The sequence below is a fragment of the Globicephala melas genome, chromosome 7 (genome assembly GCF_963455315.2).
Source record: "Globicephala melas chromosome 7, mGloMel1.2, whole genome shotgun sequence".
Lineage (NCBI taxonomy): Eukaryota > Metazoa > Chordata > Mammalia > Artiodactyla > Delphinidae > Globicephala > Globicephala melas.
Genome location: NC_083320.1, coordinates 73,522,210 through 73,545,765, shown reverse-complemented (window position 1 = coordinate 73,545,765; position 23,556 = coordinate 73,522,210). Strand labels below are relative to the sequence as shown.

General features: G+C 39.6%; 1 protein-coding gene across 1 annotated transcript in view; it reads right to left on the bottom strand.

Annotated features, from left to right (window-relative positions):
• Positions 1-22,819, bottom strand: part of CYTIP (cytohesin 1 interacting protein) — a 73,692-nt gene extending 50,873 nt beyond the window's left edge. Inside the window, exons 1-2 of the mRNA XM_060301498.2 lie at positions 22,746-22,819; positions 13,403-13,505 (exon numbers count right to left, since the gene is read on the bottom strand). Coding sequence (XP_060157481.1) covers positions 13,403-13,405 — 3 coding nt within the window. The 5' untranslated portion in view covers positions 13,406-13,505; positions 22,746-22,819. The remainder of the gene's footprint in view (positions 1-13,402; positions 13,506-22,745) is intronic.
• Between the last annotated feature and the right edge of the window lie 737 nt (positions 22,820-23,556).

Below are 23,556 nucleotides of genomic sequence, written 5' to 3'. Positions count from 1 at the left end.
CATAGTCACAAGCATGAGCCACCACCTCCCCTCCCTTGTTAGCCCAGAGCAGTGCAAAGAGCTGCCTCCTCCCAATCTGGAGTCAACAATTCTATCTCCTAGATGTTAATTGAGCATCTACTGTATACAAATATAGGAAATAAACGTCTGTACAATAGAGTGATGGATCTAAAATAAAAAGATACTTGTAACAAGTTGTATTTTCCAAAGATGGCCTCATCCATATAGCTTATCCCACACAATCTACTTACAATGTGATTTTTGAGAGGCAGGGTATACATTCTTTCCCCTTGAATCTGGGTAAGCCCATGGCTACTGCAACAATGATGTTATGTGGCATCCAAGGGTAAGTTATAAAAGAAAATACAGCTTCTTCATAGTTCTCTTGGGATGCTTGGAACCCAACCACCACACTCGGGGAAGCCAAGCGGCTACATGGAAAAACCATGTGTAGGCGTCCCAGCCACCACCTCATCTGAGGTCTCACTGACAGCCAGCATCAAACACCACACATGTGAACAATTGAGACTTCAGGTAATTCTAGCCTCCAGCCTCAGCCACCCCAGCTGATGCTGAGTGCAGCAAAGGTGAGATTTTCCCAGTGAGCCCTGCCCAAATGGCAGATCTGTGAGCAAAATAAATGTTGTCTTTAGTTTAAGCCACTAAATCTTGGGATTATTTGTTATTTAACAATAGATAACCAGGACAGCACACACAGCATGACCTCAGAGAGCTTACAGTCAATTCAGGGAAGTAAATATGTTCACAGATAACTATAATATGTCAAGGTATGACACAAGTACCTTAACAGATCCAAAAACTAAAATGAATATGTATGCATATGTGTGTATATCTTGATTTATGCATAGACAATTTTGAAATACATAAAAAATTAATAATATTTACCTCTATGGAGTAGTCCTTAGGTGTAAGGGATGGAAGTCTTCCTTTTGTTTCCCTATCTCTTTGTATGTTTTAGTCCTTACCTTATACATGCACTTACTTTTGTAGCTTCAAAAACAGTTTAATTTGTAAAATAAAGATGAAATAAAGAGGAAAAGAGCTAAACAAGTGCTGCTGGTACCCCATGAGGACTGTACTAGGGACCCCATGAGGACAGGAGGCAACCAAGCTGCTGGGAATCACTGCATTTTCTCTCTGTGTCCCAGTTTTCACATCTATATAAAAACAGTACCAACCTCATATGGTTTTTGTGAAAATTGAAGTGCTGTAGAAGTACCTGACACAGTAGCAAGCACTCAATAAATATTAATAAAAATAAGATACCCTGAGTGGCTGAGCACTGGCACGGCATGTGGACACAGGGTCCCAAGTGGCAAAATCTTTAGGCAAAAGCTTTAGGAAGAAAGACATTCTCTCTCCTCCTTAAAGGATAAAAAGGGACCAGCATTCTTAGGTGCAATTACAAAAGAGAATATAAGATGATTTTGATAACAATGTTAGAACTTCTGCAAATGCCACATTGACTTACATTTTCCAACATGTTAAAAGACCACTAAATTAAAACTTTCCATCCCACTTCCCCATTCTGCTTCCCCTTCATGGTTTTCATTGGGTGTGACAAGCTGTCTGTATATTACAGATGACTGCCTTCCATAGGAGGCCGAGGAGACCAGGTGTTTACAACAATTTTGCATCTAACGTTTAGCTTCTCCCTGGATTTTTGAGAAACCAGTTATTATCTCAACTATGTCAAAGGAACACCAATCTTTCCATTTGTTCTCATATATAGTTTTCCCATTCAAATTACCAATACATAGTATGGAGTAGGTCACCCAAAAGACGGAGTGTTGTAAGTCATCTTCTTCCTCCCCAAAATGTCCCATGTTCTAAAAAGTTTGTGAAAATATGATCTAGTTCTGAAGGGCTGGAGTTGTCTAAAGGAAATGGAGAAGGTGAAGTTTTCCATGAGATTACATGGTGTGAGAGCATAACCATAGTATTTCATAATCGACAATGAGTTGTCTTAAGTTTTGTAGATTTCAGGGTAGTGGCATCATCTCTCTGCTTGCTAAGTCACATGAGTAATGAGCAGTTCCTCTCTGACTCAAGGACTTCTGTTGCTTCCTGTTTGGTTTAACTTATCTAAGTATCTTAGAAACAGATAAAATATTATTTCAGCTCCTTAAAGATGGCTGGACTTAATGTTTTTTCTTATGAACTAGGTGCTTTACCTCATTCAAATTTCTGGCATTTCAGAAAAATTCTTTTATCTCAATTTTCCTTTCGTTAACTTAAAGATGATTCCAGCTTCTCAACTGCAAGAAAATCCTCTATACTCACAATGAAGTAACCCTCTCCCCAAAAAAGTAAAACTTTCCAAAGAAAAGAGAAACCACGCTAAATGTCAACTGGTTGAGCCAACTGGTTGCATTTTACTAAAATTTAACCATTTAAATCCCTTTTGATATAAACAGGGATGAGATTAAATAAACCACGAGATTGGCTAAATAACAAACAAAATCTGGCTGATTCCATCACTGTGTAGTGCATATGAACAAATGTGTGTATGTGAATTGTAATGAATATGGAGTGTAGACCGGAGTGTAGTTTTGAATGCTCAAAACTCTTGCTGATACGTTGGGTAGAATTGTATAGGGGCATGAAGCATCCCTCATTAGCTCTATGTGAAGTTCCTGAAGGGGGAAAATTTACCTATAAAGATTTTGTGACGACACTTAGCTGGGACTTCTGAAAGCTGGTCCAAGCCAAGAACAAAAACAAATGTAAACAAGATTTATGTGATACGACAGTCAGCCACAGCCCTTCTCCAGGCAATTTCCCCTTCCATGTCATGTCTCTGTCTACGGCAACGTTCTGAGAAAAGAAGTAGAAGTGATTCTCTTTGATATCTTCTAAGTACCCTTTTATCACAAGCCTTTAGCACTAGTGGTTCTTCAACAAGAAGGCTACTCAGTATATGATGAATAAGGTCTGAGTATCTAATGTATAACATTGAGACTATAGTTGATAACACTGTATTGTACAATTGAAATTTGCAAGAGTGTAGAACTTAACTGTTCACACACACACAAAAAAAAGGTAAACTTGTGGGGTGATGGATGTGTTAATTAACTCAATGTGGGGAATCCTTTCATGATGTATACATATAACAAATCATCACACTTTACAATTTCAATATCTTACAGCTTTGTCAATTATACTTCAGTAAAGCTGGAGGAAAAAAAAGAAGTCTATGGAGGTTGACAGTACTTCAAAACAAGAAATAGAGCCCCATTAATCCATGGCCTATAGCTAAATACACCTTCTATTCTTAGCTTCCCAGGCCATACCTCTTCCTCCATCACTGAAAGTGCCTCTTCAGCGACCTGGTTAGAACCAATTTGACCCTTGCTCTAACTTCATCCCCTTGAAGTAAGGAATCTCTATAATCTTCTTTATCTATCCACATAGCACAGAGAGTAAAAATTAAAATTTGTTTTTGTGTTCTTTCTTATTTTATGTATTCTTACAATAAGTAAAAAATTATTTTCATAAAAACGTGTTTTTTTACTAATAAAACTTTTATAGCAGCGCCAAAGCATCAGTATATTTGCAGGGTTACATAGGAACTGCTGATGTAAATGCTGTTGATCTGATAATCAAAGCACCTGTCTCCCTGTCCCCAACCAGGGTGGTTTCAACTACAATACTTCAGATCATTTTTTCTGGCCAAGAATTAACAACTCTAAGCCCATAACAACCAACACTCAGTAAACAGTACAAACGAAAACAAAAAATAAAACAAAACAGAACAGAAAATTAATGCCTAATGACACCTCTGCCCCAGGATGGAGTATTCAGGCCTCCCCACTGATTGCTGATTCTGGAGTCTGACATTGTTTCTCCACCAATGGGGCCCACTTGGCCTCAAGAAGACCCTTTGCTTGCCTTGTGTTACGGACTGCATGTTTGTGTCCCCTCCAAATTCACATATTGAAACCCTAATACCCAATGTGATGTTATCTGAAGATGAGGTAATTAGGCAACGGTAGGCGCTCTCTCTATATTTGCTAAAAGAATGATTGAATGCTAGAGGTAGAAGCAATGGTGGAAGGGTTTACATCAGAGGTTAATAGCAACAAGAATTCCAAGAGGGAACAGAGGGACTTATGTGATATGGAGTAAAACCGCAGGCTAACGCAGCTCCACACTTCTAGAGACTTAGTGACTCGAGAGGCATCTGAGCCTACCTATAGACATTCCGACTTTAAATTAGCATTTTACGATTGTTTGCGACTTTTATATTTACAAGGCAGCAGCCAAAATCACAGCTGAATTACAAGTAGGTGTGTACCCACTGAAAGATGAACTGGCTCAAGCGATGAGATGTTCCTGTAAATAGGCACAACACCACTTGCGTTTAAAAATTTGGCAGTTGGGGTACAGTATTTGGTGGCAGGCAAAACTGCCTTCAGAGAGAAAGAGGAGAGAGGAGATGAAAGAAAGTGAGGGTGGAGGAGTATGAATTCACAGGCATCATCTCCTTGGCTCAGCAGAGCAAAGCAGCAAAACATTACATATGCTCTGATGATTAATGCCCTGGGACTCAGTGACATCACTCTTTGGAGATCCACCAACCAGAATGTCACATCCTGGGTTGACGGAGAACCCCGTGGAATCTTACTGAGTCTGAGGGGAAAGAAAATTCTCCTCTCTACATAATATAGTTCAACGATGACTCAATGGAAAACACGACTCTAAATACACTTTGTTTCTAGTCAAGTTCTTTAGACATAAATAATTACGTTCATGCTTTAACCAAAGAAACATTGATACCTCTTAAAAAGGAATTTTAAAAAAAACACATTCCTTTCTATCATGCCTACCTAAATGGTCACTCACTGTTGGAATATGGGGTTAGGTGGTGGTGGGCAGGCTACTTAGTGCAAGAGAGGACAGGATGAGATCCCAGAGTAATCTGAGGAGACAGAAGCTGAACTTATAAACCTGAGTGTGTGGATCAGGGATCCAATATGCTGAGAGCAAGCACATAAGAGCCTGACTCTGGAAGGGTTTGATTAGAACCAAGAGGTCCAGTTGAGAACTGAGAATGCAGGGAAGTAGATTCCCTTGGCCATGGTGCAGAGCCTACAGCCAAGATATAAACACATCCAACTTCAGAAGAGAAAAGCATTTAAGAAAATACTTAGACCTTCAAACGCCTCCAAGACAGAGGAGGCCAATTGATGTGAGCAAAGGAAAAGTTGGAAACTTCTGTATTTTTAGACTATAGAGAAATAAAAGCAACAGTTAATAGACAAATTACATCTACATTTGCTGCTGCTTCCTGAACCCCTCAAAATTTATAATATAGCATGAATTGGAAAGCATGTTCCTGGACTTAAACAAAATATAGAGAAAATGCTAGAGACTGAATTCCAAGACTCATTTCTTTGAAAACATTTTAACCAGACATTTTAGAGGTAAATTTGAAAACCTACATGACATCTGTAAAAACATGAGTTTGGGCAGAAAACTAGTTTGTTTTAAGAAAACACTTTCATCGACATATCCCAGAGGATGGACTGGCCTTCCAATGGTTGAGCGAGAAGCAGATGTCTGTCCCTGCAATTGTTATATTGACTCTGGCGCTCTGAAGGAGCTGGCCAAAAGCATTAATTGTTCCAATATATTTATTTGCTCTCTGCTCCATTCCAGCTCTGCCAGGATATCAGATCTGAGATAATATCCATGTGCCTTTCACCATTTTCAACGATCTGCCCTTTTTTCCTTTGTCTCTGTATTGCACTCTGTATTTCTTTTTTCTTACTTAAAATAATTTTCCCCATTATTATGTCTGTTTGTTTTAGGCAGTTTGTAAAATATAAAAATCCTTTCTGGGGCTTCCCTGGTGGCTCAGCGGTTAAGAATCCACCTGCCAATGCAGGAGACACGGGTTCGAGCCCTGGTCTGGGAAGATCCCACATGCCGCAGAGCAACTAAGCCCTTGTGCCACAACTAGTGAGCCTGTGCTCTACAGTACGCAAGCCACAACTACTGAAGCCCGTGCACCTAGAGCCCGTGCTCCACAACAAGAGGAGGCACCGCAATGAGAAGCCTGCGCACCGCAAGGAAGAGTAGCCCCCATTCGCCACCACTAGAGGAAGCCCGCGCGCAGCAACGAAGACCCAACACAGCCAAAAAATAAAATAAAATAAATTTAAAAAAAAAATCCTTTCTGTCACCAATTATCATCATGGACATTTATCATGACTTTTCAATTCCTTTTTTTATTGTTATTAACTTTAACTAGATAAGACAATTATGCATAAATAATTATATATCCTCTTTTATTACACAAAGCATTATCTAATAACTGTTTTCTTTTCTCACTAAGAACTGCTCATAACATGATTTTATTTGTGGTGTGATGGTCCATCCTATAGCTGTACCATACTTTCCACTTATTACCAACAAATTCAATTTTATTAAACATTGTTTCTAATATTGCCCTATTAGAAATTAATGATGTTATAAAAATGTGAACATAAATCTTTGTCCACATAACCATTTTCTTAGGACAAATCCTTATATGAAAAAATATTGGTTTGAAAAATATGGCTGTCTTTAAGGCTCTTGCCAGAAGTTGCTAAATTATTGTCAGAAAGCTTCAACATGAAATCGTCCATCCATCCTGTAGAACTCCTGACAACCTGATTATTATCAGTTAAAAATCTTTGGTAAAATGTGCTCTGTGAAAACTGCTACCTAATTTTTGTTTTAATTTGAATTTCTGAAAAATTTGCCTTTGTTATATTACAAAAGAAGGTATTTTTCATATTTTGTTAACAATTTCTGTTTCCTCTTTTGTGATTTTCTTACAGATGTGTATGAAAAACCACAATTTCTTTAATGTGTTAGTTGTTGTTTATCTTTTCATTTGGTTTATAACATACAGAAACTTTTTTATTTTATCCATCAATCTCTTCCTCTGTGATTTCCTTAATTGCTTTTAAGTTTAGAAAATCATTTTCCATCTAAAGATCAGGTAAATATTAAAGTATATTTCTTCTAAGTTATTTTGGTTTAGCTATTTAGACTTAACTTTTTAATCTATTTAGAATAAAATGGGTTATTATTTTTAGGGGGATTTGCTAAAATGAATTTATTTAATCTAAATAATCAGTTTCCCCAAAATAGCATTTTAAATTACCCATCCCCTGTCTCACTGATATATGGTGCTTCATTTATCCTGTTAAGCTTTTCTTTTATTCTATCTTATTTATCTTTATTACATTAGTAGCTCTGATCTTTAGCTGGTACTGGTGCTTGTTCTCAGATTTCAGCTCTACCCCTTACTAGCTATCTAACAATAGACTAGTTATGGCCTCTCTGTGACTCAGTTTCCTTATCTGTAAAATAGGCATACCAATATTACTTCCATCGTGAGACTGTCATGAAGAGTAAAGTGATTAATAGAATAAAGAACTTAGAACAGTGCTTGGCACGTAGAAAGTGCCACAGAAGTATTGGCTATTATTGTTGTCAGTGTTCTGTGTTAGCAGTGCAAGTCCTTCTTGTAACCCTCATCTTTCAAAACTGTCGTACCAGGCTTCCCTGGTGGTGCAGTGGTTGAGAATCTGCCTGTCAATGCAGGGGACATGGGTTCGAGCCCTGGTCTGGGAAGATCCCACATGCCACGGAGCAACTAGGCCCGTGAGCCACAAGGCCCGTGAGCCACAACTTCTGAGCCTGCACGTCTGGAGCTTGTGCTCCGCAACAAGAGAGGCCGCGACAGTGAGAGGCCCGCGCACCGCGATGAGGAGTGGCCCCCGCTCGCCGCAAGTGGAGAAAGCCCTCGCACAGAAACGAAGACTCAACACAGCCAAAAATAAATAAATTAAATAAATAAAATTAAAAAAAAAAATTGTCGTACCTCCTTTATCTGTTTTTCTTTTAGATAACCTTTATTTTCAAATGAAAATAGATTAATTTTTTCTGATAATAAAAAATGCATGTCTATTATAAGAACATTTTTCAGAAAATGCATAAATATAATTTTAAATCACCTTTCATACCAGCACCAAGAAATACACGTTCTTAATACCTAGCTAGAAGATTTCCAAATATTAACTCTTTATCAGTTGGGCACGACCTCTTATTTTGATAGAAGGTAGTCTGAGATACTGAGGCACAGAATGGGTGTCTATAGCTAAATGTGAAAAAGTAACATAATAGGCAAATGCGAGGTTTGCCCAAGGGGCTACATTTCTCAGAGCTGCTATACCATGTCAAGTTTGCCAGCTTCAATTTTGTCTTTCTCTGCTTCTTTTAACCTGGTTCAAAGATCAACTAAAATTGTGAACACAGAAATGAATGTTCTAGGAAAACAGAATCCCAAATTTGAGGAACTGCTGGTTTTTTTAGGTAATAATGAGTCACTGTAGAGTTACATCATTCAGAACAGTAAGTGTCGTGCAGTTTTCTGTGGCCTTGAAAGCAGCTGCGCTATCAAAGAGAAGGCTTCCAGGAAGAGGCGTCTCTACTCACTCACCTGTGCTGCTGCCTAGTCATTTCAGGATCAGTATCGATGACCATAAAATACAGAGGAGGCAGAAGAGTTAATGCATCTATCATTTGCTAGACATTCACTGTCCAAGGGAAGGAGTCATATAACAAAACATCACTCAGTCCCACACAAAAGTGGAAAATCTGTTATCCATTTAGAAAGCGGACTTCTCTACTTTAGCTACCTATGACTTTTTATAATACTATTTCAATATAAATTAATGCTTAAGTAGACTATCTTTTACAGTAGTGTTAGGTTCACAGCAAAATGGAACAGAAAGTGCAGAGAGTTCTCATGTACCCCTTGTCCTCATACACACACAGCCTCCTCCCCCATCAACATTCCACACCAGCGTATTTATTACCACTGATGAACCTACACTAACACCTCATTATCACCCAAAGTCCAGAGTTCACATTAGGGTTCACTTTGGGTGTTGTACATTCTGTGGGTTTTGGTAAGTATACAATGACATGTATTCACCATTGTAATATCACACAGACAAATTTCACTGCTCTAAAATCCTTTGTTCTCCACTGGTTCATGTCTGTCCCTCCAGTCCTTGGCAACCACTGATCTTTTTAATGTCTCCATAGTTTTGCCTTTTCCAGGATATCATATAGTTGAAATTTGGAATCATACATTTTGTAGCCTTTTCAGATTGCTTTCTTTCACTTAGTAATATACAGTTAAGATTCTTCCATGTCTTTTCATAGCTTGATAGCTAGCTCATTTTTTTAGTACTGAATAATATTGCATTGTCTGGACATACCACAGTTTATCTATTTACCTACTGAAGGACATCTTGGTTGCTTTCAAGTTTTGGTGATTATGAATAAAGCTGCTTAAACATTCATATATAGGTTATAACGTGGATACAATTTTTCAACTCATTTGGGTAAATGCCAAGGAGTGCAATTGGATCCTATGGTAAGAATATATTCAGTTTTGTAAGAAACTGTCAAACTGTCTTCCAGAGTGACTGTCATTTTGTATTCCCATTAGCAATGAATAAGAGTTCCTGTTGCTCCACATCCTGGCCAGCACTTACTGTTGTCAGTGTTTTGTATTTTCACCATTCAAATAGGCGTATAGTGGTATCTCACTGTTGTTTCAATTTGTAATTCCTTAATGAGATGATGTTGGGCATCTTTACAAATGTTTATTTGCCATCTGTATACCTTCTTTGATGAGGTGTCTGTTTCGGATCTTTTGCACATTTACTAATCAGATTGATCATTTTCTTATTGTTGAGTTTTAAGTGTTCTTTGTATATTTTGGATAACAGTCTTTTACCAGATATGTCTTTTATAAGTATTTTCTCCCAGTCTGTGTCTTGCCTCTTCATTCTACTGACAATGTCTTTCACAGATAAGAAGTCTTATATTTTATATCAATTAATTTTTGCCCCCAAGATTGCACAAATGTAACAGGCTATTGAGGGCAAGTCTTCCTCTTACCCTAGATATGGCCTGTAAGGCCCCAATATTGGGATAAAGACGTTGGATAACTAATGACTGGAGCCACTATCTCCTTCAAGTTCAGACTCCTCAGGCAAGTTCAGATTCATCAGTAAACTCTTTATTCAAAGTAAACAAAATAATATAATATTGCCGTTAAGAACAGAAATGCTCCACTAAAGTGATCATAAGTGAAAAGTGAAGGAGTAGGACACTAACACACTTTGCATTGTATTTCTTTTTTTTTAAATTTCAAATACATATATAATTTTTCCAAGCCACCAAATATTTGTTTTGTTAGTTTCTGCTTTATAACAAAGTGAATCAGCTATACATATACATAAATCTCCATATCTCCTCCCTCTTGCGTCTCCCTCCCACCCTCCCTATCCCACCCCTCTATGTGGTAACAAAGCACTGAACTGATCGCCCTGTGCTATGCAGCTGCTTCCCACTAGCTGTCTATTTTACATTTGGTAGTGTATGTATGTCCATGCCACTCTCTCACTTCGTCCCAGCTTAACCTTCCCCCTCCCCGTGTCCTCAAGTCCATTCTCTATGTCTGCGTCTTTCTGAATAAAAATTAGGAGACTCTGAATCAAGGAGAAACTATACAGGATTATTATGAATGCACTCAGTACAGCAGATTTATGGTATATTAAAGGAGTAGAAACATGGGTTTTGGAATTAGAAAGACCTAGATTCAAATCCTGACTCTGCTATTTGCTGTCTCTGTGACCTCTCAGAATTCTCATGGAAGATGGCCACAATAACGCCAACTTAACAAGGTTAGTATAAGGACGAAAGATGAAATGTGATGAGCACAGTAACTGGCAGATGATAGGTGTTCAAAATATAGTGGCTTCTGTTATTTTTTTCTTCACTATTTATCATTAGTCTGTATTATCATAGTTATTTATCCAGAGAACTAACAGCATTGGTAAAAACATATTTAAGTTGAAATTTGGATTTATGGGGGAAAAACACTAAAAAATTCATAGTTCAGGGTAAACAACATTCCTCAAAATAGCTAGCATTTGGTGATAACTTAGGTACCTTAGTTAGGGACTACTTTCCAGGTGTGAAAAATGTAAAATAAAATGTTTAAAGTGTTGGGATCTGACCCACCATCTATGCCTTATCACAGTGTATCAGGCCTAGAAGGGCATTTAGAGAGGAAAGTAAGGCCCAAAGAGCTAAAAGATTTGCCTACAGACAGTCTGATCCTACCTCACCCCCACCTGTCCATATCCCTCATCTACTAACTTGTTGGCTGGTTCAGCCATAGCATACATTCAAGTGCTGATAAATTTCATCTTTGTCTTTTAAGAAAGGTATCAGTCCCATTTCCTCTATTCTTCATGCGTCATCTTGGGAGCGTACCTGGCAGCAGCCACATGCAAGCCAGCCAGCCGGTTCAGTACCACCTGACATACCAATGAATTACCAGAAAAGGATTTCATTTAATGACAGTCTATTTGGTTTGCGGTCCCTGTTCCCTTCCTCCCTTTGACCATTTTTCTCTTCATTCATTAATCCTTCTATGTAGGGTGGGCGGCAGAGATGAACAAATCACTGAATTTGATGCATTTCATTCTGTTCCCTTTTAGACGTTCTTATAATGGTTTTCCCGAGGACAATCAATTAAACTATTGACTTAAATACTTTTTGGGGATCAATTATAATTCCAATTAACTGTGCCATCTGGGTTGTTCATTACCATTCTTGGGAAACATTTGTAATGGTGAGAAATTTTGTCTCCCAAGCTCATGTTTATTCATCTTCTGGTCTAGGATCTCATCTATCTTTAGAACTAGCCTCCTGGTTGGTCCTGCCTTGCTCTGTCTGCTGCACACCCTTTTCTTGGCCTCAGAGGACTTATTGACATCTCCTTCTCTCCCCACCACAAGAAGTAACGTTTACTGATTGCTTTCTTATGTGCCAGTCACTCTGCTAAGTGCTTTTTTGCATTATTTCTTTAAATCCATGAGGTAGACAATAGGGTTCTCGTCCTTCTAAAAGGAGGAACCTGAATTTCAGAGAAGGAAAACACTTTGCGCAAAGCCACAGGGGATTCAAACCCTGGTCTGCGGGGCACAGGCATGAATTACTTCTTCATCCAAGCTGCTCAGTCCCTCTCAGAACCGGGCAGCTGGTGGGTTCTGAACCAACAGTCCTGCGATGAGATCAACAAGCTAGAGAAGCCTGACACTTTTTTCTCAAAAGTGACGTCCTCCAACACCTACATCTTTTACAAAGTAAAGATTCCCAGGGATATCTGTCCCACTCCAACTGATGACTTCCTGAATCTCAATCACTAGAAGTGACAACCCGGAACTAGTCCTTGAACACTTTTCATTTTTAAAAGTTTGAGATCCACTGCCCTGTGTCTTTCTTCTTTGACACCAAAAGTGTCCTTTAACAAAGCTTTCTTGGAGACAATGTCCTAACCTGTGGTGGTCTAACCTAAAAGCGTGAGCACCCTGACGGGGATTTGAGGGAATACTCTGTGATCTGCTGCTCACAGCTCGCCTTTTGGTTGCAACTTATTTGATTAAGTTCCAGCTGCCTCTGCCTGAGCTCTGATTACCTTCTTCAGCCCTGTCTCACAGAAAGCACATAAAAGCAACTCGTTTGTGGACCTTTTTTCTGTAGCAGCTACAAAAAGAAATACCTTTTGTGATCAATAAATGTTTTTTAATTGTCATTCTTTGCAGATTGTACAGAGCTAAGAACAGAGTCCCTCTCCTCAGAAAGGCTAGTGTGGATATAGATAAGAAAATAAGCAAGTCTTCTCTCTGTCTCTTACACACACACACACACACACACACACACACCGTAAATTTCCATTAGCTGCCTTACCCTGTCTTCATCATTAGAATATTGTGTTTGAGCTCTAGCACTCAGCCAATTTAAACCTGGCTTCTTACCAATTCCCTCTTTTCTTTTCTCTTAATAAGAACCTTCAACTTTCTAAATCAGCCTCTTCTATTTTTCCCTTCTTGCAGTAACGTCACACTCCTGTTTTTATTGGACCTTTCTAACTATTACCAAAAGTTGTCTGGATATTACAAATTCAACCTTTGCCTTGATAGAAGATACCCTGTCATCAAATCTGCTGACCATATGCTATCAGAAAAAGTAGCAGAGACATAGTAACGAGAATATCAACAAAAACGAGAGACCTAGTAAAAACAAGAAGTCCAAAATATTTAGGAAATAAACCAGAAAGAGCCAACCAGCTTACTCATTAAACACTTGAATAAGGAAATCCCAATAATAATTCCGTCAATATTTTATTTATCTTATTAAAAAACACTTCATTAAAACTCGTTTGCTTCCTTCCCTCCCCCATATCAAAGACAAGAACATAACGAGAATCAACCGCATATTTCAAAGTCAAACTTACCATAGAAGTTTAGTTGGCAAATCTCAGTCAGAGATCCCTCCTGGTCTCAACACCAGAGCATATGAGGTGTCCTCTAGTCGGCTGCAGATGAATTTACAGCCCCCTGCAATGCAACAAGACACTGACATTCTGAAAAGGAAATTTGATCTCACCCTAACTCATGCTAACCTCCTCATCTTTCCTGAAGGGGGTTCCCATCTATTTATTCCAGGACACGGACAAACTGCTTAGTATCAAATACCTTACAAAGACAGAGGGAGCGTTCTGGGAAGATGGCGGAAGAGTAAGACGCGGAGATCACCTTCCTCCCCACAGATACACCAGAAATACATCTACACGTGGAACAACTCCTACAGAAAACCTACTGAACTCTGGCAGAAGACCTCAGACCTCCCAAAAGGCAAGAAACCCTCCACGTACCTGGGTAGAGCAAAAGAAAAAAGAATAAACAGAGATAAAAGGATAGGGACGGGACCTGCACCAGTGGGAGGGAGCTGTGAAGGAGAAAAGGTAGGAAGCCCCTTCGCGGGCGGAGACTGCGGGTGGCGGAGGGGGAAAGCTTCGGAGCCGCGGAGGAGAGCACAGCAACGGGGGTGCAGAGGGCAAAGCAGGGAGATTCCCGCACAGAGGATCAGGGCCGACCGGCACTCAGCAGCCCAGAGAGGCTTGTCTGCTCACCCGCCGGGGCGGGCGGGGCTGCGAGCTGAGGCTCCGGCTTCGGTCGGAGGCAGGGAGAGGACTGGGGTTGGCGGCGTGAACACAGCCTGCAGGGGGTTAGTGCACCATGGCTAGTCGGGAGGGAGCCCGGGAAAAAGTCTGGACCTGCCGAAGAGGCAAGAGACTTTTTCTTCCCTCTTTGTTTCCTGGTGCGCGAGGAGAGGGGATTAAGAGCGCTGCTTAAAGGAGCTCCAGAGACGCGCGCGAGCCGCGGCTAAAAGCGCGGACCCCAGAGACGGGAATGAGACGCTAAGGCAGCTGCTGCCGCCACCAAGAAGCCTGTGTCCGAGCACAGGTCACTCTCCACACACCCCTTCCGGGGAGCCTGTGCAGCCCGCCACTGCCAGGGTCCCGGGATCCAGGAACAACTTCCCCGGGAGAACGGGAGAATGCACGGCGCGCCTCAGGGTGCTGCAACGTCACAGGTCTCTGCCGCCGCAGCCCCGCCCCGCACTCCGTGCCCCTCCCTCCTCCCGGCCTGAGTGAGCCAGAGACCCCGAATCAGCGGCTCCTTTAACCCCGTCCTGTCTGAGCGAAGAACAGACGCCCTCCAGCGACCTACACGCAGAGGCGGGGCCAAATCCAAAGCTGAGCCCCTGGGAGCTGTGCGAACAAAGAAGAGAAAGGGAAATCTCTCCCAGCAGCCTCAGAAGCAGAGGATTAAAGCTCCACAATCAACTTAATGTACCCTGCATCTGTGGAATACATGAATAGACAACCATCATCCCAAATTGAGGAGGTGGACTTTGAGAGCAAGATTTATGATTTTTTTCCCCTTTTCCTCTTTTTGTGAGTGTGTATGTGTATGCTTCTGTGTGAGATTTTGTCTGTATAGCTTTGCTTCCACCATTTGTCCTAGGGTTCTATCCGTCCGTTTTTAGTTTTTTTTTTTTTAATTTTTTTCTAAATAATTACTTTTTTATTTTAATAACTTTATTATATTTTATCTTTATTTTATTTTTCTTTATCTTCTTTCTTTCTTTTTTTCTTCCTTCCCTCCTTCCTTCCTTCCTTCCTCCGTCCCTCCCTCCCTACTTTCTTTCTTTCTTTTCTTTCTTTCTTTCTTTCTTTCTACTTCTACTAATTCTTTCTTTCTACTTTTTCTCCCTGTTATTCTGAGCTCTGTGGATGAAAGGCTCTTGGTGCTGCAGCCAGGAGTCAGTGCTGTGCCTCTGAGGTGGGAGAGCCAACTTCAGGACACTGGTCTACAAGAGACCTCTCAGCTCCACATAATATCAAACGGTGAAAATCTCCCAGAGATCTCCATCTCAACAACAGCACCCAGCTTCACTCAACGACCAGCAAGCTACAGTGCTGGACACCCTATGCCAAACAACTAGAAAGACAGGAACACAACAACACCCATTAGCAGAGAGGCTGCCTAAAATCATAGTAAGTCCACAGACAACCCAAAACACACCACCAGACGTGGACCTGCCCACCAGAAAGATAAGATCCAGCCTCATCCACCAGAACACAGGCACTAGTCCCCTCCACCAGGAAGCCTACACAACCCACTGAACCAACCTTAGCCACTGGGGACAGACACCAAACACAACGGGAACTACGAACCTGCAGCCTGCAAAAAGGAGACCCCAAACACAGTAAGATAAGCAAAATGAGAAGACAGAAAAACACACAGCAGATGAAGGAGCAAGGTAAAAACCCACCGGACCTAACAAATGAAGAGGAAATAGGCAGTCTACCTGAAAAAGAATTCAGAATAATGATAGTAAAAATGATCCAAAATCTTGGGAATAGAATAGACAAAATGCAAGAAACATTTAACAAGGACCTAGAAGAACTAAAGATGAAACAAACAACGATGAACAACACAATAAATGACATTAAAAATACTCTAGATGGGATCAATAGCAGAATAACTGAGGCAGAAGAACGGATAAGTGACCTGGAAGATAAAATAGTGGAAATAACTACTGCAGAGCAGAATAAAGAAAAAAGAATGAAAAGAACTGAGAACAGTCTCAGAGACCTCTGGGACAATATTAAACGCACCAACATTCGAATTATAGGGGTTCCAGAAGAAGAAGAGAAAAAGAAAGGGACTGAGAAAATATTTGAAGAGATTATAGTTGAAAACTTCCCTAATATGGGAAAGGAAATAGTTAATCAAGTCCAGGAAGCACAGAGAGTGCCATACAGGATAAATCCAAGAATAAATACGCCAAGACACATATTAATCAAACTGTCAAAAATTAAATACAAAGAAAACATATTAAAAGCAGCAAGGGAAAAACAACAAATAACACACAAGGAAATCCCCATAAGGTTAACAGCTGATCTTTCAGCAGAAACTCTGCAAGCCAGAAAGGACTGGCAGGACATATTTAAAGTGATGAAGGAGAAAAACCTGCAACCAAGATTACTCTACCCAGCAAGGATCTCATTCAGATTTGATGGAGAAATTAAAACCTTTACAGACAAGCAAAAGCTGAGAGAGTTCAGCATCACCAAACCAGCTTTACAACAACTGCTAAAGAACTTCTCTAGGCAAGACACACAAGAGAAGGAAAAGACCTACAATAACGAACCCAAAACAATTAAGAAAATGGGAATAGGAACATACATATCGATAATTACCTTAAATGTAAATGGACTAAATGCTCCCACCAAAGACACAGATTGGCTGAATGGATACAAAAACAAGACCCATATATATGCTGTCTACAAGAGACCCACTTCAGACCTAGAGACACATACAGAATGAAAGTAAGGGGATGGAAAAAGATATTCCATGCAAATGGAAACCAAAAGAAAGCTGGAGTAGCAATTCTCATATCAGACAAAATAGACTTTAAAATAAAGACTATTAGAAGAGACAAAGAAGGACACTACATAATGATCAAGGGATCGATCCAAGAAGAAGTTATAACAATTGTAAATATTTATGCACCCAACATAGGAGCACCTCAATACATAAGGCAAATACTAACAGCCGTAAAAGCGGAAATCGACAGTAACACATTCATAGTAGGGGACTTTAACACCCCACTTTCACCAATGGACAGATCATCCAAAATGAAAATAAATAAGGAAACACAAGCCTTAAATGATACATTAAACAAGATGGACTTAATTGATATTTGTAGGACATTCCATCCAATAACAACAGAATACACATTTTTCGCAAGTGCTCATGGAACATTCTCCAGGATAGATCATATCTTGGGTCACAAGTCAAGCCTTGGTAAATTTAAGAAAATTGAAATTGTATCAAGTATGTTTTCCGACCACATGCTATGGGACTAGATATCAATTACAGGAAAAGATCTGTAAAAAATACAAACACATGGAGGCTAAACAATACACTACTTAATAAGGAAGTGATCACTGAAGAAATCAAAGAGGAAATAAAAAAAAATACCTAGAAACAAATGACAATGGAGACACGACGACCCAAAATCTATGGGATGCAGCAAAAGTAGTTCTATGAGGGAAGTTTATGGCAATACAATCCTACCTTAAGAAACAGGAAACATCTCGAATAAACAACCTAACCTTGCACCTAAAGCAGTTAGAGAAATAAGAACAAAAATACCTCAAAGTTAGCAAAGGAAAGAAATCATAAAGATCAGATCAGAAACAAATGAAAAAGAAATGAAGGAAACGATAGCAAAGATCAATAAAACTAAAAGCTGGTTCTTTGAGAAGATAAACAAAATTGATAAACTATTAGCCAGACTCATCAAGAAAAAAAGGGAGAAGACTCAAATCAATAGAACTAGAAATGAAAAAGGAGAAGTAACAACTGACATTGCAGAAATACAAAAGATCATGAGAGATTACTACAAGCAACTCTATGCCAATAAAATGGACAACCTGGAAGAAATGGACAAATTCTTAGAAATGCACAACCTGCCAAGACTCAATCAGGAAGAAATAGAAAATAGGAACAGACCAATCACAAGCACTGAAATTGAAATTGTGATTAAAAATCTTCCAACAAACAAAAGCCCAGGACCAGATGGCTTCACAGGCGAATTCTATCAAACATTTAGAGAAGAGCTAACACCTATCCTTCTCAAACTCTTCCAAAATATAGCAGAGGGAGGAACACTCCCAAACTCATTCTATGAGGCCACCATCAGCTTGATACCAAGACCAGACAAGGATATCACATAGAAAGAAAACTACAGGCCAATATCACTGATGGACATAGATGCAAAAATCCTCAACAAAATACTAGCAAACAAGGCTTCCCTGGTAGCGCAGTGGTTGAGAGTCCGCCTGCCGATGCAGGGGACACGGGTTCATGCCCCAGTCCAGGAAGATCCCACATGCCGCAGAGCAGCTGGGCCCGTGAGCCATGGCCACTGAGCCTGTGCGTCCAGAGCATGTGCTCCTCAATGGGAGAGGCCACAACAGTGAGAGGCCTGCGTACCGCCAAAAAAAAAAAAAAAAAAAAAAAAAACTAGCAAACAGAATCCAACAGCATATTAAATGAATCATACACCATGATCAAGTGGGGTTTATTCCAGGAATGCAAGGATTCTTCAATATATGCAAAACAATCAATGTGATAAACCCTATTAACAAATTGAAGGAGAAAAACCATAGGATCATCTCAACAGTTGCAGAGAAAGCTTTTGACAAAATTCAACACCCATTTATGATAATAACCCTGCAGAAAGTAGGCATAGAGGGAACTTTCCTCAACATAATGAAGGCCATATATGACAAACCCACAGCCAACATTGTCCTCAATGGTGAAAAACTGAAAGCATTTCCACTAAGATCAGGAACAAGACAAGCTTGCCCACTCTCACCACTCTTATTCATAATAGTTTTGGAAGTTTTAGCCACAGCAATCAGAGAAGAAAAGGAAATAAAAGGAATCCAAATCGGAAAAGAAGAAGTAAAGCTGTCACTGTTTGAAGGTGACATGATACTATACTTAGAGAATCCTAAAGATGCTACCAGAAAACTGCTAGAGCTAATCAATGAATTTGGTAAAGTAGCAGGATACAAAATTAATGCACAGAAATCTCTGGCATTCCTATACACTAATGATGAAAAATCTGAAAGTGAAATCAAGAAAACACTCCCATTTACCATTGCAACAAAAAGAACAAAATATCTAGGAATAAACCTACCCAAGGAGACAAAAGACCTGTATGCAGAAAATTATAAGACACTGAGGAAAGAAATTAAAGGTGATACAAATAGATGGAGAGATATACCATGTTCTTGGATTGGAAGAATCAACATTGTGAAAGTGACTCTACAACCCAAAGCAATCTACAGATTCAATGCAATCACTATCAAACTACCATTGGTATTTTTCACAGAAGTAGAACAAAAAATTTCACAATTTCTATGGAAACACAAAAGACCCCAAATAGCCAAAGCCATCTTGAGAAAGAAAAACGGAGCTGGAGGAATCAGGCTCCCTGACTTCAGACTATACTACAAAGCTACAGTAATCAAGACAGTATGGTACTGGCACAAAAACAGAAAGATAGATCAATGGAACAGGATAGAAAGCCCAGAGATAAACCCACGCACATATGGTCACCTTATCTTTGACAAAGTAGGCAGGAATGTAGAGTGGAGAAAGGACAGCCTCTTCAATAAGTGGTGCTGGGAAAACTGGACAGATACATGTAAAAGTATGAGATTAGATCACTCCCTAACACCATACACAAAAATAAGTTTAAAATGGACTAAAGACCTAAATATAAGGCCAGAAACTGTCAAACTCTTAGAGGAAAACATAGGCAGAACACTCTATGACATAAATCACAGCAAGATCCTTTTTGACCCACCTCCTAGAGAAATGGAAATAAAAACAAAAATAAACAAATGGGACCTAATGAAACTTCAAAGCTTTTGCACAGCAAAGGAAACCATAAACAAGACCAAAAGACAACCCTCAGAATGGGAGACAATATTTGCAAATGAAGCAACTGACAAAGGATTCATCTCCAAAATTTATAAGCAGCTCATGCAGCTCAATAACCAAAAACAAACAACCCAATCCAAAAATGGGCAGAAGACCTAAATAGACATTTCTCCAAAGAAGACATACAGACTGCCAACAAACACATGAAAGAATGCTCAACTTCATTAATCATTAGAGAAATGCAAATCAAAACTACAATGAGATATCATCTCACACCAGTCAGAATGGCCATCATCAAAAAATCTAGAAAGAATGCATGCTGGAGAGGGTGTGGAGAAAAGGGAACCCTCTTGCACTGCTGATGGGAATGTAAATTGATACAGCCACTGTGGAGAACAGTATGGAGGTTCCTTGAAAACCTACAAATAGAACTACCATATGACCCAGCAATCCCACTACTGGGCATATGCCCTGAGAAAACCATAATTCAAAAAGAGTCATGGGGCTTCCCTGGTGGCGCAGTGGTTGAGAGTCCGCCTGCCAATGCAGGGGACACGGGTTCGTGCCCCAGTCCGGGAGGATCCCACATGCCGCGGAGCGGCTGGGCCCATGAGCCATGGCCGCTGAGCCTGCGCGCCCAGAGCCTGTGCTCCGCAATGGGAGAGGCCACAACAGTGAGATGCCCACATACTGCAAAAAAAAAAAAAGAAAAGAAAAAAAAACAAAACAAAACAAAACAAAGAGTCATGTACCAAAATGTTCATTGCAGCTCTATTTACAATAGCCCGGAGATGGAAACAACCTAAGTGTCCATCATCAGATGAATGGATAAAGATGTGGAACATATATACAATGGAATATTACTCAGCCATAAAAAAAAACGAAATTGAGCTATTTGTAATGAGGTGGATAGACCTAGAGTCTGTCATACAGAGTGAAGTAAGTCAGAAAGAGAAAGACAAATATCAAAAAAAAAAAAAAAAAGAGAAAGACAAATACCGTTATGCTAACACATATATATGGAATTTAAGAAAACAAAATGTCATGAAGAACCTAGGGGTAAGACAGGAATAAAGACACAGACCTCCTAGAGAATGGACTTGAGGATATGGGGAGGGGGAAGGGTAAACTGTGACAAAGCGAGAGAGAGGCATGGACATATATACACTACCAAACGTAAGGTAAATAGCTAGTGGGAAGCAGCCGCATAGCACAGGGAGATCAGCTTGGTGCTTTGTGACCACGTAGAGGGGTGGGATATGGAGGGTGGGAGGGAGGGAGACGCAAGAGGGAAGAGATATGGGAACATATGTATATGTATAACTGATTCACTTTGTTATAAAGCAGAAGTAACACACCATTGTAAAGCAATTATACTCCAATAAAGATGTAAAAAAAAAAAAAAGACAGAGGGAAACAACAAAAATTCAGTAATGCCTATGTGATCCTTTAGCCCTGTACAAATGGAAAATCAGAGTTCTTCATTTTATCATGAATTAAGCGGAGAAAGAAACCATTTCTTATCTGGAGTCACTCCCATCTCAATGTTTCACATGTGGCTTTTATGGGGATGCTAAACTTTCAGTTTCAAATACTACTTACTGTAAACTAACTACAAATTTTATTCCCCTTGCTTTTGTTTTCAGATTAATAATGATTGCAATTTAATTGGAAGGTACTTCCATAATTTATTCTGAACAAAATTTGAGACTTTTGGTTGACTTCATGCTGTTCAACTAAACCATGCTTACCTGAGTTTTCCCTTTAAAGCAAAGCAGACATCATTTACACGGTCTATCTTTTCAATAGAAAACCATGTTAGCTTTTATCCCCATAACATTCATTTCCAGTCCCTAGAAACTATTTCTAGAGAGAGCAAATTTTCACGCATACAGCAGCTAACATATAAATATGCATCATGGAAAATTTTCCACACACAGAGAAAACATCATGATTTGGTTTGGAAAACAAGTCATTTTAAAGTTGTGGAAAATAGGATCTGTTCCTGCCTTTAAGGCAAGATCTGCCCCTGATATAGTCATTCTAGTTATTCTGCACCTGTAACCGGCTTTCCCGGAATTACCTTGAGATATGCATTGTGTGTGATCAGTTGAAAGTTCATATATTGTAACCTGAAAAAGAAAAAAAAACTCTTCTTCTAGAATTTCTTCATAAAGGACAACCATTCTTAATAGAAAACAGCTTTTGTTTCCCAAATCACATTTGAACTGTTTAATTATTGAGTTTCTAAAAATCAAGGCAATTTTTATAGCAATAAACACATTGGAAAACATTGCAGCCTATGATTATCTATTGTGAGATAGAATCTCTTTTTTTCATCATCAAATATTTTTTTAAATTATAGGGAAAGTAATCATAACAGTTGAAATTTTTACCCATGTAAAAGAAACACATCTTGTCTTATGGAGTCCCTTTTAAAACAACTCTAGTACTTTCTGCCAGTTACTAGTCAAGGTTCTGTATTGTGTGTCTAAAATCATATACACTTTAGAAACCAGCTGCTTTGGCACATGCTCCCAGTTGCCTCTGTGACACCCTCTATCTCCCCTTCAGGATCTAGTTTGATGTATCGTCACAGATCAACCTGCCTGTCCCAATAGCTTCTTCCATGGCCGACCAAGAATCTGCATCCCTCTATACACCAGTTGCTCTAAGTGTTATTAAAATCAACCCAAATTCCATATTTCCAGAGTCTCTTGCAAGGTCTTAAAGAAATCTTTCTGGCATTTGCTCTGTCCCTACCTGTCCTGCAGGGCTGGAGGTAACAGCTGCAAGAAGGCAGTGAGAGCGGTGTGGCTGCCTTCTGGGAGATCCTGGTGCAGCACAGAGCTGGGGGAGGGCACAGTGTGGGCAGCTGGAGGAAGAGGAGGAGGAATAATTTGTGTGCCACTGCAAACATGAAATGGTGCCAAAAAAAACACCATTCTTTTTCCCAAGAAGTTCAAAGTGCTTTGCAAACATTAACTCATAAGACCAAGCAGTCATGGAGCAATTACTACTTTATTATGCCCTTAAGGTAATGACTGCAAGCAAGGTCATGAGGAAAGAGAGTCTATTCATTGTTTCGTTAGACCACAGATATTTAATGAGTGCCTACTATGTGCAGGGCACTGGCGGTAGAGAAACAAGCAAGACAGCCAACATCTGTGCTCCTCCAGGCTCTTATGCTAGTCTATGGCCTCTTGTTTGTACGATGAGGGCACTAAGAACCTGGCTACACTTCTTATCACACTTATTTACACTTTACTTTTGCCCAAATTGTTTAATGGAGTGTGCTATCCTTCAGAATGCCTATAATGTGCTAAGTGCTGAGCAAACACACAAAAGAAAAATTTCTTAACTTAAATGTAAATCTCATTATGATGATAGGGATCGGGGAATATCAGTTCAAAGTGCTTTCTTTAAGATGCCATAAACAAAGCTTTATTGTGAGCAACATGTCTCTTGCAATGTTTGTGGAATTACTATAGGCAGACAAGAAAGTTTAATATCAGTAATATCATTCCAAGCAGCTTATATAAATAATTTGACTTTTAAAAATGATTAATCAGAT